The 16749-nt window shown below is 43.7% G+C and overlaps 1 protein-coding gene across 2 annotated transcripts in view; it reads left to right on the top strand.

The window, feature by feature from the left end:
• Positions 1 to 16749, top strand: part of CFAP54 (cilia and flagella associated protein 54) — a 680590-nt gene that overhangs the window by 68664 nt on the left and 595177 nt on the right. For both annotated transcript variants that reach the window (XM_075344744.1, XM_075344743.1), the window contains exon 8: positions 6608 to 6709. In XM_075344744.1, coding sequence (XP_075200859.1) covers positions 6608 to 6709 — 102 coding nt within the window. The remainder of the gene's footprint in view (positions 1 to 6607; positions 6710 to 16749) is intronic.

Below are 16749 nucleotides of genomic sequence, written 5' to 3' on the forward strand. Positions count from 1 at the left end.
GTGTCACCCCCGTAGGGAAGGGCTGTTTTGCAGCTCTAACATTGAGGTATTTCTTTACCCACCCAGGGACAGCTTTTGGACGTCCCAATCGTCTGGGTCTCCCAATAGAGCGCTGAAGAAGAAGGGAATTTTGTTACTTACCGTAAATTCCTTTTCTTCTAGCTCTTATTGGGAGACCCAGCACCCGCCCTGTTGTCCTTCGGGATGTTTTTTTGTTGTTTGCGGGTACACATGTTGTTCATGTTGAACGGTTTTTCAGTTCTCCGATGTTATTCGGAGTTAATTTGTTTAAACCAGTTATTGGCTTCCTCCTTCTTGCTTTGGCACTAAAACTGGAGAACCCGTGATACCACGGGGGGTGTATAGCCAGAGGGGGAGGGGCCTTGCACTTTTAATGTAGTGCTTTGTGTGGCGTCCAGAGGGCAGTAGCTATACCCCAATCGTCTGGGTCTCCCAATAAGAGCTAGAAGAAAAGGAATTTACGGTAAGTAACAAAATTCCCTTCTTTAACCATTGATTGGTATCTTATTCTGTAATTGTACACATTTCAGTCTCTATAACGGTGACTCATTGGTCATTACATGTATTGTCCCTGGCACATAATAGCGATAGCCGTAATAAATAATAATTTTGTAGATTACTTACATGATCCCTCACTAAACAAGGTTTTTATAAAGTACCAAAGTCGCCCTTGGTTTAGCTTTACAACTGTCCTATTTTTATTGTTTCTTTCACTTATCTGCTGTCATATCATTGCTGCAGCCAAATTGATAGAGTTTTATATGCCTGACTAGAACTATACCAGATCCATTCAGAATAGAAAACCAATTGAGAAAATTGTTTACACGTTCTTATTACGTTGTTGTTAGGTGACTTTTTGGTTTTGTTCAAGTCTAGTTGGCAGCTATTCCTCTCTACGATCAGCCTAGTGTTCCTGTGCTCTCCACGAGTGAGTTGGCTTAGCTCCCTGCCGAACAACAAGATCAGGCAACTCAATTCCAACCATCTGATCCTTGTGTCCCCTGATTTAAACCTTCAGGGGCCAATCAGGAGGCTCCGTACACATTATAGGGTCAGTCCACTTTTATTGGTGCAAAAAGTAACTGATCATTGGGGGCACCAGGTGTCAGTGTGTCGCCCAGGGTTATGGGGTACTCTGTCCCAAGCCGTATATGTATGGGGATGCTGTGTCACGGTTGTATAATGGCCGATGCCCAGTTCTGTGACCCTGGGGACGCTTTTTAAAAGGGGTTATATACAGGGGCGTTGAAAGTTTGTATTGTGACACCACTTGCTGGTTGCGGTTATGGTGATGGAACCGCCATTGCACAATCTGTTACCATTGGGGCTGATGGTGGTGGCAGCCTGGATGATAGGCCCCCCCGCAAGTAGGGCTGTGCCCCAGGGAGTGAATGGAGGGGTCCGTCGCAGAAAGAAGGGAGACCACACGATGGGGATGCAGTGCAACCTCTGTTTACTCACAGTGATGTTGAGTTGTGACCCTGAGGACGGCTGGTTCAGACCCCTGGTCCCTTTTGTCCCAGTGCCGGTGTGGTGACCTGGTAGTCTTTTTCCCCGCCACCTCTCACTAGTGGATGGGACCCCATAGCCTGGAGCGTTTGTGAGTCCCTTACTGTCTGTTGGCAGTCTCTCGTCTGTACGGCGGGCAGTGCGAACCCTGTAGGGTCGGTGTTCTGTTCCGCTTCCTGGCTCAATCTTCATTACTGGTGCCCCCGGATTCTTGGGTCAGTGAGGTCTGTGAAGGTCCCCTCACTGTGCAGGTATTTGTCATGTTGCCTGAAGCTGTCGCCTGACCTAGGACCCTTTACCCGTCGGTGCTCTGGTTCCTGGGGTACCTGGCTGTACCCTCCCTGGCAACCACTCTCCTTGCCACCTCGGTCACTGTTACACGACCCCATCTGGAGACACGTCCGTACCCTTCAACTGTCACTAACGGACTCCTCACTGTCAGAGTGTCTGACCGTGTCTGTCCCCTCCCACCAGGTTGCCTTCTAGTTCACTGGACTGGCTCCGCCTCTGGGTGGCCATCCATTGGCTCCCGGACTAGTCCGTCAACCCTAATGGGGAGTGGGAAACTGGGGATGTTATGTGTTTAGGTGGTACCGGCATTGAACTTCCAGGTCCATGGGGGTAGGCCCTGCATCTTTGTCAGGATGCAGTACCTAGTAGTGCCCTGAGGGGTTCAGGGGCCCTACATCAGATCATATAGATAAGTAATCAAATACTTATACAACCCCTTGTCACGCTAGGTACAGGGAAGTACCAAGCGACCGAGGGAAGGGAAACACTATGTCTAGGCAAGAGGAAGAAGGTGAACCCTGACCAAACCTACCACTGGTCCCTGGGGTCCCTCACCACCCTAGTTGGGTTCCGCACCTATGCGTCGAGCCAGATACTTGACCCTAGATATCCCTAGTTCTGGGCCCTAAATAGGGAACGGATGTGATGAGCTTTTTGTAAACCTCACTAAACACTATAGAAGACACAAGGAGGACACAGAGGGGGAAAATGCATGAACTATTTCTCTACAGATGTAACAGGTGGAAGTTCAGCAAGCCACCTGCTTGCAACCAAGGTTTGAATGAATTGAAAAATATCACAGCCCCAGTCCAAGGACGGTATTTAGGCACCAAGAGAATGCTGATGATCAACACCTGGGTGGAAGGCGAGCTCCTGCTGGGTCCAAAAGGGGGAGAGATGATTCCAGGAGGAAAGCAACCTGTACCGATGAATCCTGACAGCAGGAACAATGGAAAGTCGGGGAGCATTCTGCGCAGCCAAACGCTGTGATTTACGGTCAGAAACCACATGACTGTCTGTCATCCGTGACACCCCTTTAAGTAAAGGAATTAACAACATCTGTCGGGATCCCCATTGTACACTTGTTGATGTTATATATTATGTTTGACTGTGATAGGGGAAGAATCCAGGTCACTTTCTCTGTTGATTAAGATGTCAGAAATGTCAATTTTTGAAGACAAGTTGTCCAAATAGCTTTACAGATGTGTTATGTCCTAGAATAGCGCCAGGCACACAGGATTGCAAATTACAGATGCTTGTTTGTCATTGGGTTAGTGAGTCAGAAATTACATATGACCGGCCTGGTGCCTGTTTTATATTATCACGTGTCAGTTCATGTCACTCCAAGAAGGGATCTGTACCAATTTTTATTGGATCTGTACATCCTTTTTTCTCCATTGACAGAACATTTTTGGTATATGTACTATTAATTCATGTATACAGAACAAAATCTACATAGTGCCATACACTTAAGTGGAATGTGATCAGAGATGCTGCAACTAATGTAGAACAGTTTATCCCGCAGTAACATGTTCAACGTGTGCTTGAAGCTTCAATTTTATACAATAGTAATAAGCAGTTTGTCATTTTTTTTTAAACTCATTTAATTGAAGATTAAGTTACATCAGAGAACATAAGAAATAGCATTTCTCATTGCTCATTAATACTATTTTGCAAAGTTAATCTTACACTTAGCATACCATGTGTCTAATATCTTATCCAAAAGCATAAGACCCCAAATATCACAAACTTTAATCATGAGAGAATACTCCTCATCGCCTGGGGACCAATGTGAGTCAAACCAAGACTTCCAAACCTTATCAAAATTTTGAGGACAATGTCTATTTGTATATACCTTCCTCTCTTAGGGGTACTTCTCACATAGCGAGATCGCTGGTGAGTCACTTTTTTTGTGACGTACGAGTGACCTCATCAGCAATCTCGCTGTGTGTGACACTAAGCAGCGACCTGGCCCCTGCTGTGAAATCGCTGATCGTTACACACTGTTCTGGTTCATTTTTTGCTCGTTGGTCTCCTGCTGTGCAGCACACATCAGCATGTTTGACGGCAGGAGACCAACGAGCACCCATCTATGTAAGCAGCGTACACTGGTAATCAGGATAAATATCTGATAGCTAAGCAAAGCGTTTTGCTTAGTAACCCGATGTGTACCCTAGCTACATATACAGGGAGCCAGCGCGGGCATCCTGTAAGCAGTGTACGCTGGTAACCAGGGTTAATATCGGGTAACCAAGCAAAGCGCTTTGCTTGGTTACCCAATATTTACCCTGGTTACCAGCATACACCGCTTACAGGATGCCCGCGCTGGCTCCCTGCACACGTAGCCAGGGTAAATATTGGGTAACTAAGCAAAGCGCTTTGCTTAATAATCCGATGTGTACCCTAGCTACATATACAGGGAGCCAGCGCGGGCATCCTATAAGCGGTGTGCGCTGGTAACCAGGGTAAATATCGGGTAGCCAAGCAAAGCCCTTTGCTTAGATACCAATATTTACCCTGGTTACCAAGCGCAGCATCGTTACAGGAGTCGCTGGTGGCTGGTCGCTGGTGAGATCTGCCTGAATGACAGCTCACCAGTGACCATGTAGGGACGCACCAACGATCCCTGCCAAGTCAGATCACTGGTGGGATCGTTGGTGTGTCGCTTACATGTGACTCCAGCCTTAAGAAGCTGCAGTGTTTACCATATTGACCCACTGTGAAATTCGAAGGGGTCTTCTATCCATCCATCTCATGGCAATAGCCTTGTGAGCAAAAAACAATGTTCCCTGAGATGAGTGGTAGGGTAGTGAGGCCAGATCTCCTCCTCAAGGATTACTAATAAACACACCTTAGAACAGATCGGTACAGGGGATTGTATGATCTCGATGACTATAGTTATGACCAAAAATTTGCGATAGAAGGCCAACACTACATCAGGTGAATAAAATCTGCTGCCTCTTCCCTTCACCTATGGCAATCTGCAGATCTACCCATTTTATATAACCTGCTAGGTGTAGCTTTGATGGACTATATACATTTGGTTTAGCTTGTTACTAATTGCTAGTGAAACATATTGTGGGAAGGTCAAGGCCTCACTCTAATCCTCCTCTGATAGGGAAGGTATTATTGTCCTCCAGTTGGCCTCAACCACCAATGGCGATGAGGAGCATCTCTTTCTTTCTTACTGGGTATATAAAAAGGAGATCAACCTCTTTGGTCCCTAGGTCGTTAGACTCCCAATCAGGGGGTACGAAGGTATGAGAGAATTTCTAATATTTGGGAGCTGGGTATCTGTAGCATGCCTTTGTTACAGATATCAAGCCCAGGGACTTGATAGAGCTGTTGACACTGAACAAAGGAGACAAGAACAACTTAGATATATACATGTGCAATTTATGTTGTTTTTAGTTGTGAGGTGATTTTTTTTAACCCTTTCACGACCGGCCGATTTTTCGCTTTCCGTTTTTTTTTTTCGCCATTCTTTTTCTGAGAGACGTAACTTTTTTATTTTTCAGTCAATATGGTCATGTGAGGGCTCATTTTTTGCGGAACGAGCTGTACTTTTAAATGAAACCATCAGTTTTACCATATTATGTACTAGAAAATGGCAAAAAAATTCCAAATGCTGAAAAATTGCAAAAAAAGTGCGATAGCACTATGGTTTTTGAGATATTTTATTCACTGTGTTCACTATATGGTAAAACTGATGTGTGGGTGTGATGCCTCAGGTCAGTGCGAGTTCGTAGACACCAAACATGTATAGGTTTACTTTTATATAAGGGGTTAAAAAAAAATCGGAAGTTTGTCCGAAAAAAGTGGCGCACATTTTACGCCATATTCCGTGACCCGTAGCGTTCTCATTTTTCGGGATCTTAGGCTCAATGACGGCTTATTTTTTGCGTCTCGAGCTGACGTTTTTAACGGTACCATTTTTGCGCAGATGCTACGTTTTGATCGCCTCTTATTGCATTTTGCGCAAAAGTTGTGGCGACAAAAAAACGTCGTTTTGGCGTTTGGAATTTTTTTGCCGCTACGCCGTTTACTGATCAGATTAATTGATTTTATATTTTGATAGATCGGGCGTTTCTGAACGCGGCGATACCAAATGTGTGTATATTTTTTATTTTTTTAACCCTTTAATTTTTAATGGGGCGAATGGGGGGTGATTTGAACTTTTAGGTTTTTTTGTTTTTTTTTAATTTTTTAAAACTTATTTTTTTACTTTTTTTTTTTATTTTACTAGTCCCCCTAGGGGGCTACTGCGATCAGCATTCCGATCGCTCTGCAGTATCTGCTGATCACAGCTGGAAGGCTGTAAACAGCAGATACGCTGTCTTTCTCTTTTGCTGTGCTCCGGGCACAGCGAAAGTGAAACCAATTCATGTGTAGTACAGGAGTCATCACATGACCCTGTACTACCATGGCAACTATCGGGAGTCACGTGATCGCGTCACGTGACTTCCGGTTTCGGCGGTAAGTAAAACTTTACCGCGATTGCGCTTATAATGGCGCTGTCATGTATTGACAGCGCCATTATAAGGGGTTAATCGGCACGAGCAGATAACGATTCTGCTCGTGCCTAGCAGGCACACATCTCAGCTGTGAAAATCAGCTGAGATGTGTGCCGATCGCGGCATGCTGCCGCCGGAGGACCGCGGGCAGTAAGATTATGTCATTTAGGACGTAATTTTACGGCCCGCGGTCGTTAAGGGGTTAACAAAGTTTTCCTCCTAATTGAAAGTGAATTGATTTTATGGTACTAAGTGAATGCATTTGTTGTCAGATGGCAGTAATGATCTTCAAAAGAGCTGTGTTTGAGTCGAGAAGAAAACCTAAAGGAATCCTTCGTCCAAAGCTGAAAAATAATCTAAAAGAAGCAGAAAAGGTTGGTATGGGGACAAGACCCTATTTATCTTAGCAATTGTATTGTCATTTTTATTGTTTATTGTTCTTCTAAGCAAGCTAATGGGGACTTCATCAGAATGCCTAACAAAGCGCCATAAATGATAGCTAGCCTGTGGGCTATTAAATACAGAGGACTGAATGTTACTACCTATTTGTAACAGCTAAATGAGCCAATACCAGAATATAGTATTTAGGCATTTTTTTATATATACCTTTATTCTACACTTACATAAAAACAAGCTAAAACATTTATTATACTGTAACTATGAACATATTTTTTGATTGGAAAGTTGATAACTAGTTTATTGTGTGATTGGTTGAAAGGAACCTAAAATCTCTACAGAATTTCTCGGAATTACAGATGGTATTCACATGTCATTACTTCCATCACAACTCCCGGTACATATTATACTTCTTTATTACTTCTATATCTTTTGATCCCAGTGTCACTCACATGTAGCACATGTATAACCTGAAGTTTTGCAGCTATTTGTCTCTGATTATGCACAGTTGATTCAGGCTTATTATTCCTCTTCAGTAAAGATGGTTAATCCCACGGTATTTTTTAAAAATGTGATTGAAATAATAACATGCTAATAGAAAACAAATCTTAGAAATCTAACAGATGTCTTCAGAAGAAGACAACATGATCTTCGTCTGCTTTTTGTACCTTTTAAAAAAAAAAAAAAATAAATAAAAAAAATAAAAAAAAATCTTGTTTTGAAGATTATACACCATAAGGCCTCTGCCACACTCACGTGAATTTCACGCACGTGCCGAGAGACACGTATTTCCCCTGCGTGTTGCGTGCAGGTAAGTACGTGTCTCTGGTACGTGCGTGACACGTGTGTTCTACGTGTGCTATCCGCGATAGCACACGTAGAACCGGTAATTATTATACTCACCTGGTCCTTCCTGATGTCCGCGCTGCTGTCCGTGGTGCTGATCCTCGGTCTCCAGCCCTCCCGTCTCCCCGCTGCTGCTGCTGCCAGGCAGTGAAGTGAATATTCTATGAGATTAATGAGCGGCGGTCGGCAGCAAGAGGCAGCAGCGGCAGAGACAGGAGGGCTGGAGAAGGTGAGTTAATGTTTTGTTTTTTTTTCAATGACATGTGTGTTTTCTCCGGCGCGTGTCACACGGGACCGCATCCACACTACACCCGTGTGGTGCGGGTGCGGGCCGTGTGACACCCGTGCTGCCGGTGAAAAAACGGACATGTCAGCGCTTTCAAAAACGCACACACGTACAAACGCACACGGACACACGTTCCGTGTGGTTTTACGTGTGTGTGCCTGCTACAATAGGGTAGCATTGGTTAAAGTGTCTCCGTGCCGCCGGTACGTGTAAAAAATGACAAACACGTGCCGGAGGCACGGATGTGTGGCGCAGGCCTAACAAGGTTACAGAACAAATTAACATAACATTTCTCATTGCTCAATATTATTGTCTGGCGAAGATAACCTTGCCCTTAACATACAGTGGGTACGGAAAGTATTCAGACCCCTTTAAATTTTTCAGTCTTTGTTTCATTGCAGCCATTTGGTAAATTCAAAAAAGTTCTATTTTTTTTCTCATTAATGTTCACTCTGCACCCCATCTTGACAGAAAAAAACAGAAATGTAACAATTTTTGCAATACTCATACTCATATTTAAGTCACATGCTGTAAATTTCCTTGTGAAGATTCTTGAGATGGTTCTACTGCTTCATTGGAGTTCAGCTGTGTTTAATTAAACTGATTGGACTTAATTTGGAAAGGCTCACACCTGTATATATAAGATCCAAGTATAGAAAAGAAGGGTCGCACTCCACAAGGATCTGGATGAAAGATGAAGCTTTAATCCAAGCACATATCAGGGATACAGGTGCTGGGGGAGGGTGAGGACGTGCAGCGCCAGACAACGGCGGGCCATTTCGCAAATAACTTGCTTCTACGGGTCCAGCTTGGATTAAAGCTTCATCCTTCATCCAGATCCTTGTGGAGTGTGACACTTCTTTTCTATACTTGGATTTTGCATTGTCTTTGCTTTGGAATACGCACCCGGATCTCCCCTGACTTATTGGGAAACTGTGACAGAGAGCTGTATGTGGATCAGCTGTGCCCGGTACTCCTAACTGCTGCTCTGTCTATATAAGACCTCACAGCTCACAGTGCATGTCAGACCAAATGAGAATCATGAGGTCAAAGGAACTGCCCAAGGAGCTCAGAAACAGAATTGTGGAAAGACACAGATCTGGCCAAGGTTACAAAAGAATTTCTGCAGTACTCAAGGTAACTAAGAGCACAGTGGCCGCCATAATCCTTAAATGGAAGAAGTTTGGGACCACCAGAACTCTTCCTAGTTTGCTGTCCAGCCAAACTGAGCAATCGTAGGAGAAGAGCCTTGGTGAGAGATGTAAAGAAGAACCCCAAGATCACTGTGGCTGAGCTCGAGAGATGCAGTAGGGAGATGGGAGAAAGTTCCAGAAAGTCAAGTATTACTGCAGCCCTCCACCAGTCGGGCCTTTATAGCAGAGTGGCCCGACGGAAGCTTCTCCTCAGTGCAAGACATAAGAAAGCCCACATAGAGTTTGCAAAGAAACACATGAAGAACTCCCAGACTATGAGAAATTAGATTCTCTGGTCTGATGAGACGAAGATAGAACTTTTTGGTGATAATGCTAATCAGTATGTGTGGAGAAAACCAGGCACTGCTCATCACCTGCCCAATACAATCCCAACAGTGAAACATGATTTCAGCTGCAGGGACAGGACATCTGGTTGTAATTGAAGGAAAGATGAATGCGGCCAAGTACATAGATATTCTGGAAGAAAACCTCTTCCAGAGTGCTCTGGACCTCAGAATTGGCCAAAGGTTCACCTTCCAACAAGACAATGACCCTAAGCACACAGCTAAAATAACAAAGGAGTGGCTTTTGAACAACTCTGTGACCATTCTTAACTGGCCCAGCCAGAGCCCTGACCTAAACCCAAATGAGCATCTCTGGAGAGACCTGAAAATGGCTGTGCACCAATGTTCACCATCCATCCTGATGGAACTGGAGAGGATCTGCAAGGAAGAATGGCAGACGATCCCCAATCCAGATGTGAAAAACTTGTTGCATCATTCCCAAGAAGACTCATCGCTGTACTAGCTCAAAAGGGGGCTTCTCAAAACTGAGCAATGGGTCTGAATACTTCTGACCATGTGATATTTCAGTTTTTCTTGTTTAACAAATTTGCAAAAATTTCTAAAATTTCTACATTTCTGTTTTTTTTTCAGTCAAGATGGGGTGCAGAGTATACATTAATGAGAAAAAAAGGAACTTTTTTGAATTTACCATATGGCTGCAATGAAACAAAGAGTGAAAAATGTAAAGGGGTCTGAATACTTTCCGTACCCACTGTACCATGGGTCTAATATCTGAGCGAAAAGCATAGGACACCCATGTCAGGCACCAAATTTATCTCATACTTTAATCATGACCGAATACTCCTCATCACCTTGGGACTAATATGAGGCAAAAGAGAATGAAACCAAGGCTTCCATAACTTAGCAAATTTTTGAGAACAATATCTGTTGTTATATACAACTGTCTCATAGGAAACTGCAACATTTACCATATTGACTCAATGTGAAATCCATCTTATGGTGATATCCTTATCAGCCAAGAAACTAATATCTTTTTGGTGACTTTCCACACTTGAACGCTGAGTCAGTAAATTGGCAAGAAAATCCATTTATGATATCCAAATTAACCCTTTGGCTAGTCAATGGTGCGTTAGTTTCCCCAGACTAGTTGGCCCATTTAGCATGTTATCACGCCCCTATGGGCATGATAACATGATTTACAAGAGCCGGCGTCATTGCCAGCATTCTGCAAATCTTGCATATGCTGAAATAGTCACCAATTATGCAACAAATGTAATCATACAAACTGAATGCAGGTACAATCAGAAAGTTGTTTAAATACAGATACAGTGGGTGAAATAAGTACTGAACACGTCACCAAATTTTTAAGTAAATATATTTAAAGGTGCTTTTTACAGTACATGAATTTCTCACCAGATGTCAATAACAACCCATTACATGCACACAGGCAAAGAAATCAAACCATAGATGTCCCTAAATTTAGTGATGTGTAATAATGAGAAATAACACAGGGAAAAAGTACTGAACACATGAACAATGAGAAGTGCAAAAAGCTAAGGAATGTCATGACACCAGCTGAAATCTATCAGTAAGCAGTAAGCAATCCTGCCACTTAGTGAAAAGTAATATCAGCTGGTTCAACTGATGACCTATAACATGGTGTCTCGTTACAAAGGTGCTTTACAAGAAACATCTCATCATGGTTAAAACCAGTGAGCTGCCTGAAAACATTTGTTGCAATCTTATTGTTGCAAAACAGTGATGGCATTGGTTACAGAAGAATTTCTAAACTATTGAAGGCTCCATTGAGCACTGTTGGGGTCATAATCTGAAACTGGAAAGAAAATAATTTTACAATAAACCAGCGACAACTAGGTGCTCCCCGCAAGATTTCAGATAGAGGAGTGAAAAGAATAATCAGAAGAGTTGTCTAAGAGCCAAGATCCACATGTGGAGAGCTACAAAAAGACCTGGAATCAGCAAGTACTATTGTTTCAAAGAAAACAATGAATGCAGTCAACATTGTATGCACGCTCACCATGGAAGAGTCCATTGCTGAACAAACAGCATGTTGAAGCACATTTAAAGTTTGCCTAACAACATTGAGACGAGTCTGTAAAATACTGGGAGAATATAGTTGGATCAGCTGAGACCAAGATTGAACTCTTTGGATGCCATAATACACACTATGTTTGGAGGCCAAAAGGCATTGCATATCACCCCAACAACACCATACCAACAGTGAAGTTTGGATGGGGGAACATAATTATGTGGGGCTGTTTTTCTGCATATGGCACTGGCAGACTTCATATAATTGAAGGAAGGGTGAATGGGCAAATGTACCAAGATATTCTTGATAAAAATCTGCTGCCATCTATCACAAACCATACAAGTAAAATGAACATTTAGCAGAGGTCATGTCACCGAAATAATCAAAATCCTGGCTGTGAATTCACAGTTCATACCCTTCCTTGACTCATCATTTCATGTAAGATAAGGAGAGAGTGAGCGGTGTAGTCATCTGCCCAGGTGTGCTTATTAGTTCTGGATTGTTTGTGTTCCTTCTTCTGTTTCTGGAAGTTTGTTCCCAGCATCCATCAGTCTTTCAGTAAAATGCTATTTTCTGAAGTTGCTTCTGATCTTTTCTCCTTCTAATTTCAGATGTGTCATTTAAAACGTTAAGATTTAATGGTTTTGATCATGCCCCACTTTGCCTGCTTTCCTCTAGGGTATACAAGTTAAGTTCTTTAAAGGGGTTTTCTATTATTAACTTTTAAATGTCCACAGTGTAAAAATAACCATCTGAGCTTTATTCGGGCAGTGTGCCACTCTGTTGCTTCCTTTGTTCTTTGTTGACAGGTTGCAGCAGTGACATTACGACTACAGCACATGATTGCTGCAGTCAATCACTTGGCTCATCGATCTTGTGTCGAAAACAGCAGTTTCGATGATGAGTCCTGTCATTAGCTGCAGCAATCAGATGCTGTAGTCAACAAAACCGAGGGCAGTAGCAGAGAAGGAGCACTGGAGCAACAATGACTGAGTAAAACTCAGTTTGTTATTGCTTCTGTGGGTAGGCCTATGGACATATTAAAACGTTAATCTTGGAATGCCCCTTTAAGTCTTTCCTGATAAGTTTTGTTCTTGAGACTATCCACGATTTTAGTAGTTCTTGGACTTGGTCTAGATTATCAACTTCCTTTTGAGGTCTCCAGAAAAAAACGAAATACTTAAGCACATATTGTTCCAGAAAAGTGGCATGCATGTCGTGTGTTGGTTACGTATTTTAGACACTTGACACTTTGTAAGGGCTCGCTCACATGACTGTATAACACAGTCGGGTTCTATCCAATGTTTTATATGCCTAATGTTATACTATGGGGTTGTGCCGACTTGCACTTTTTTTCTCATGCCGGTTCAGTATGTGAAAAAAAAATCACAGCGTTCAACAAGTGCATCTGATCCAATGACACTCACCCATTCTAGTCTATGGGTTCATGCAAAACATTGGATGGCTCTCTGATGACATCCGAGTACAGTCGACGTACAGTTAATGGAGAAGATGATGATAAATTATCCATCTTCTCTGCAGCTTTGATCCCATTCTCACACAAAAGAGAATCAGATCACAGTAAATGACACTCGGATCACGCTCACAGCAGAGCTTGAGCCGAGTGTCATTAACATAATTGGACCGATTCTCTCGCATGAGAGAATCTACAGCTATTTGAGTGCACCCTAAAAGTGTATAGAAAAGAAAGGAATGTCCAGGTGGTGTCCTGAAATGCAACAATTACATTCAACACATTTTTATACTAAATTATGGTAGCATAAAGATGAGAAAAAGGTTTGATATGCACCAAAAAACTAGCATGCGTTCACTATAACAAAGTTGATATATGTTTTATACATTTTTCAAAGGTTTTTAGAAGAGATAGGAATAGTTGAGGTCCTAAAATGTCCCAAATTTAGGCTGGGGCTACATGACGATTTTGGTCTGGGCACCGGTCACACAGCCAAAGTTTGCTAGATGTTGCTGCTGCATTTCAGCACAATACAAGTACTTGGGGTCGTATTGACACCGCGAGGTACTACAACTTTGACTAGCAAGTCGCAAAAAAAATCAAATACAGTTGGACTTCTTACGACTTGCTTGTAACAGTACACTCAGGGTCACAATGTGACGCATTCAGTGATATTGTGCTATGATGTAGCAGAGACACCTAGCGAACTTTGGTTATGTAACAGGTTTCTCTGAAACAGTTAGGCTTTGTGCGCACTGGAAAATGGAATTTTCTCAAGAAAATTCCGCAGGCATTGAAAGATTATCGCACCCGCGGTAAAAAACCGCGACAAACCGCACCCGAAAACTGCATGCGGTTTGCTGCGGTTTTACAGCTGTATTGTTCGCGGTATTGCCGCGGTTTTGCCGCGTGCGGGTTGGTACATGTGCTTTATTGCATTGAATGCAATAAAGCACATTGAAAAAAAAAAATCATTTCATTCTGAGATAGATAGATAGAGAAATAGACAGATAGAAGAATAGATAGAAGAATAGATAGATAGAGAAATAGATAGAGTCCCTGTGAGCACACGCTGCAGTTCTCCCGGGCGGTAATGTGTTGTTCCATTACCGGCCGTGGGAAATGACCGGTAATTACCTCTGCTGTCTCGCTGCGAGGCTGCATTCAGCAGTGTCTGTGTCAGTCGCCGGAGCTGTGTGTTTCGGGGGGGGGGGGGGGGGTTTAATAAAATGGTGAACCAGGAGCTTTTTTGTATTTTATTTAAAATAAAGGATTTTTCAGTGTGTGTTTTTTCACTTTACTTACGGGTTGATCATGTCAGCTGTCTCATAGACGCTGCCATGATCAAGCCTGGACTTAGTGGCGGCGATCCGTCGCCATTAACTCCTTACATTACCTTGCTTGCCACTGCATCACGGCAACAAGAAAAGCCGGGGACACTCCGGGACTGTCGCATAATGCATGCGACAGTCCCGGGGCAGCTGCGGCTGATATTCTCGGCTGCGGGAGGGGGGAGGGAGGCGGGGGATATTAACCCTGGCCCTCGCCCTCCCCAGCCTGAGAATACCGGGCCGCCGCTGTGTGCTTACCTCGGCTGGACGTAAAAATACAGCGGAGCCCACGTGTTTTTTTTTTCTATATTTCCGTTTGCTTTCTATGTGTATTCTATATGTCTGTGTCTGTGTTCTTGGATTTTTTTTTTCCATTTGCTGGTGAATCACTGCACAGATGTTATGAACATTTTCTGCAGCGAAACATGCAGCAAATCCGCAATAAATCCGCGGCAAAAACCGGCAAGTGCGCACAGGGCCTTAAAGTGTAGCCCAACCTTATTATTGATGTGTGCTACAATTTTAAGGTAAAGTAAGCTTTAGGTTTATAATGTCTTTATATCAAACAGTAATACATTTGCCTCAGTTTTCCATATATTCTAACGGTGTATATGGAGAGCAGGGGACATGGACTCCTAGACTAACCCTCAGGCTAGGGAATACTAGATATCCCACACACACAGAGGTATAAGACAAAAATAGGTTAGGATAAAAGTAAGAGCAAGGAGTAAACAACAAGACAATGGGAGTATTCCACAACAACTTCACACACAAAGTAATACAATCACCAGCAGGACTGGGATACAACAGCACACAGACTGGCTTAGCAAAAGCTTTAGTCGGCATGGGAAGAAAGGCTCAACCATCTTAAAAAGGTGGAGAGTGACTGTGATAGGTCTCCCACAACATGTGATCGAAGAGGTAACCAGCAGGCTAGCAGAAATTAACTCATGCAAGCCTGATCACGACCTGTCTGTGTAACTTCGAAGCATCAAAGGAGGTGTAGTGTTGAGTGTCAGATTCTGCAGTGTGAACAACGTCAAATGCTGCCATGACACTCAGTGAGTTTACAGTCAAACACCATGTGACAGATATGTTCTGAAGAGCGTTATAAAATGGGGTCATAATCACCCTTTTTCTAATGGGAATAGCTCTATGCAGCAAAATATTCTACTTGCTTTCCCTCCTGCCTGACCACGTTTTGGTTAATGCACACCTAGAAAATACAGCTATAAACATCCAAAAAAGGGATCCATCACTTCTACTGTAAAAGGGTAGACTTTATTCCATCAATTATAAAGCATTGCAGAAAATGGAAACAGACAAACCTGAACCCTGTTTTTTTGTAAAGTCTGTGTTTGATACGAACACCGAACCTCGGGTTCGCTCATCTCTACTCTTATGCGGGCGTCACACAATATGATCTATCATGCGATCGCACGAGCGATCGTACTCACCCCCATCGTTTGTGCGTCACGGGCAATTAGTTGCCCGTGGCGCAAAAAGTCGTTAAACCCCCGGCACACGTACTTACCTGCTGAGCGACGTCTCTGTGGGTGGCGAACATCCACTTCCTGAAGGGGGAGGGACGTCGGCGTCACAGCGACGTCACACAGCGGCCGCCCAATAGAAGCGGAGGGGCGGAGATGAACGGGACGTAAACATCCCGCCCACCTCCTTCCTTCAGCATTGCCGGCGGGACGCAGGTAAGCTGCAGTTCATCGTTCCTGGGGTGTCACACGGAGCGATGTGTGCTGCCCTGGGAACGATGAACAACAGGACGTGCGATTTTTACAAAATGAGCGACGTGTCAGCGAGAAGGGAGTATTTCTGCTCGTTCATAGCTGTCACACGCTACGATATATCAAGCGATGCCGGATGTACGTCACTTACGACGTGACCCTGCCGACATATCGCACGATATATCGTCTTGTGTGACGCCCGCATTAAGGCTCTGTGCGCACTAGGCCGTTTTGCCCGCGGATTTACCCGCGGATTTGCTGCGGAAAATTCTTGAGAAATGTCTGCAATCTTTGTGCAGACATTTCCCAGCAAATCCTATGAGAAAAAAAAATAGCTGTGCGCACACTGCGGATTTTTCTCAAGAAATTTCCTTGAGAAAATTTTCTCGAGAAACTTTCTTGAGAAAATGAGCATGTCCATTATTTTCCGCAGGTACCTGCGGTATACCCCCGGAATTTCACTCCATTCACTGTAATGTAATCGCAAAATTCCGGGGGTATACCGCAGGTAGCAAATGATGTGCGGTATACCCCAGGTATAGCCGCGATTTACCTGCGGTAATGTACATCGCTGCCTGCGGTTTTGCAGGAAGCGATGTCATTATGCCATTGCAGGAAGCGATGTCATTATGCCAGGAAGAGGAAGCGGAGCAGAGTAAACACAGACGTCACACTCCCTGGACGCCGCACAGAAGCACTTCCGTGCGACCTCCAGGTGCCCGTGCAGTCTGTGTCCCGCTCCAGCCTCGTTGCTGCCTGCACTGCAGTGTGTCAGTGTCTGCCCGCAGTGT

This window comes from Anomaloglossus baeobatrachus, chromosome 4, assembly GCF_048569485.1.
Source record: "Anomaloglossus baeobatrachus isolate aAnoBae1 chromosome 4, aAnoBae1.hap1, whole genome shotgun sequence".
NCBI lineage: Eukaryota > Metazoa > Chordata > Amphibia > Anura > Aromobatidae > Anomaloglossus > Anomaloglossus baeobatrachus.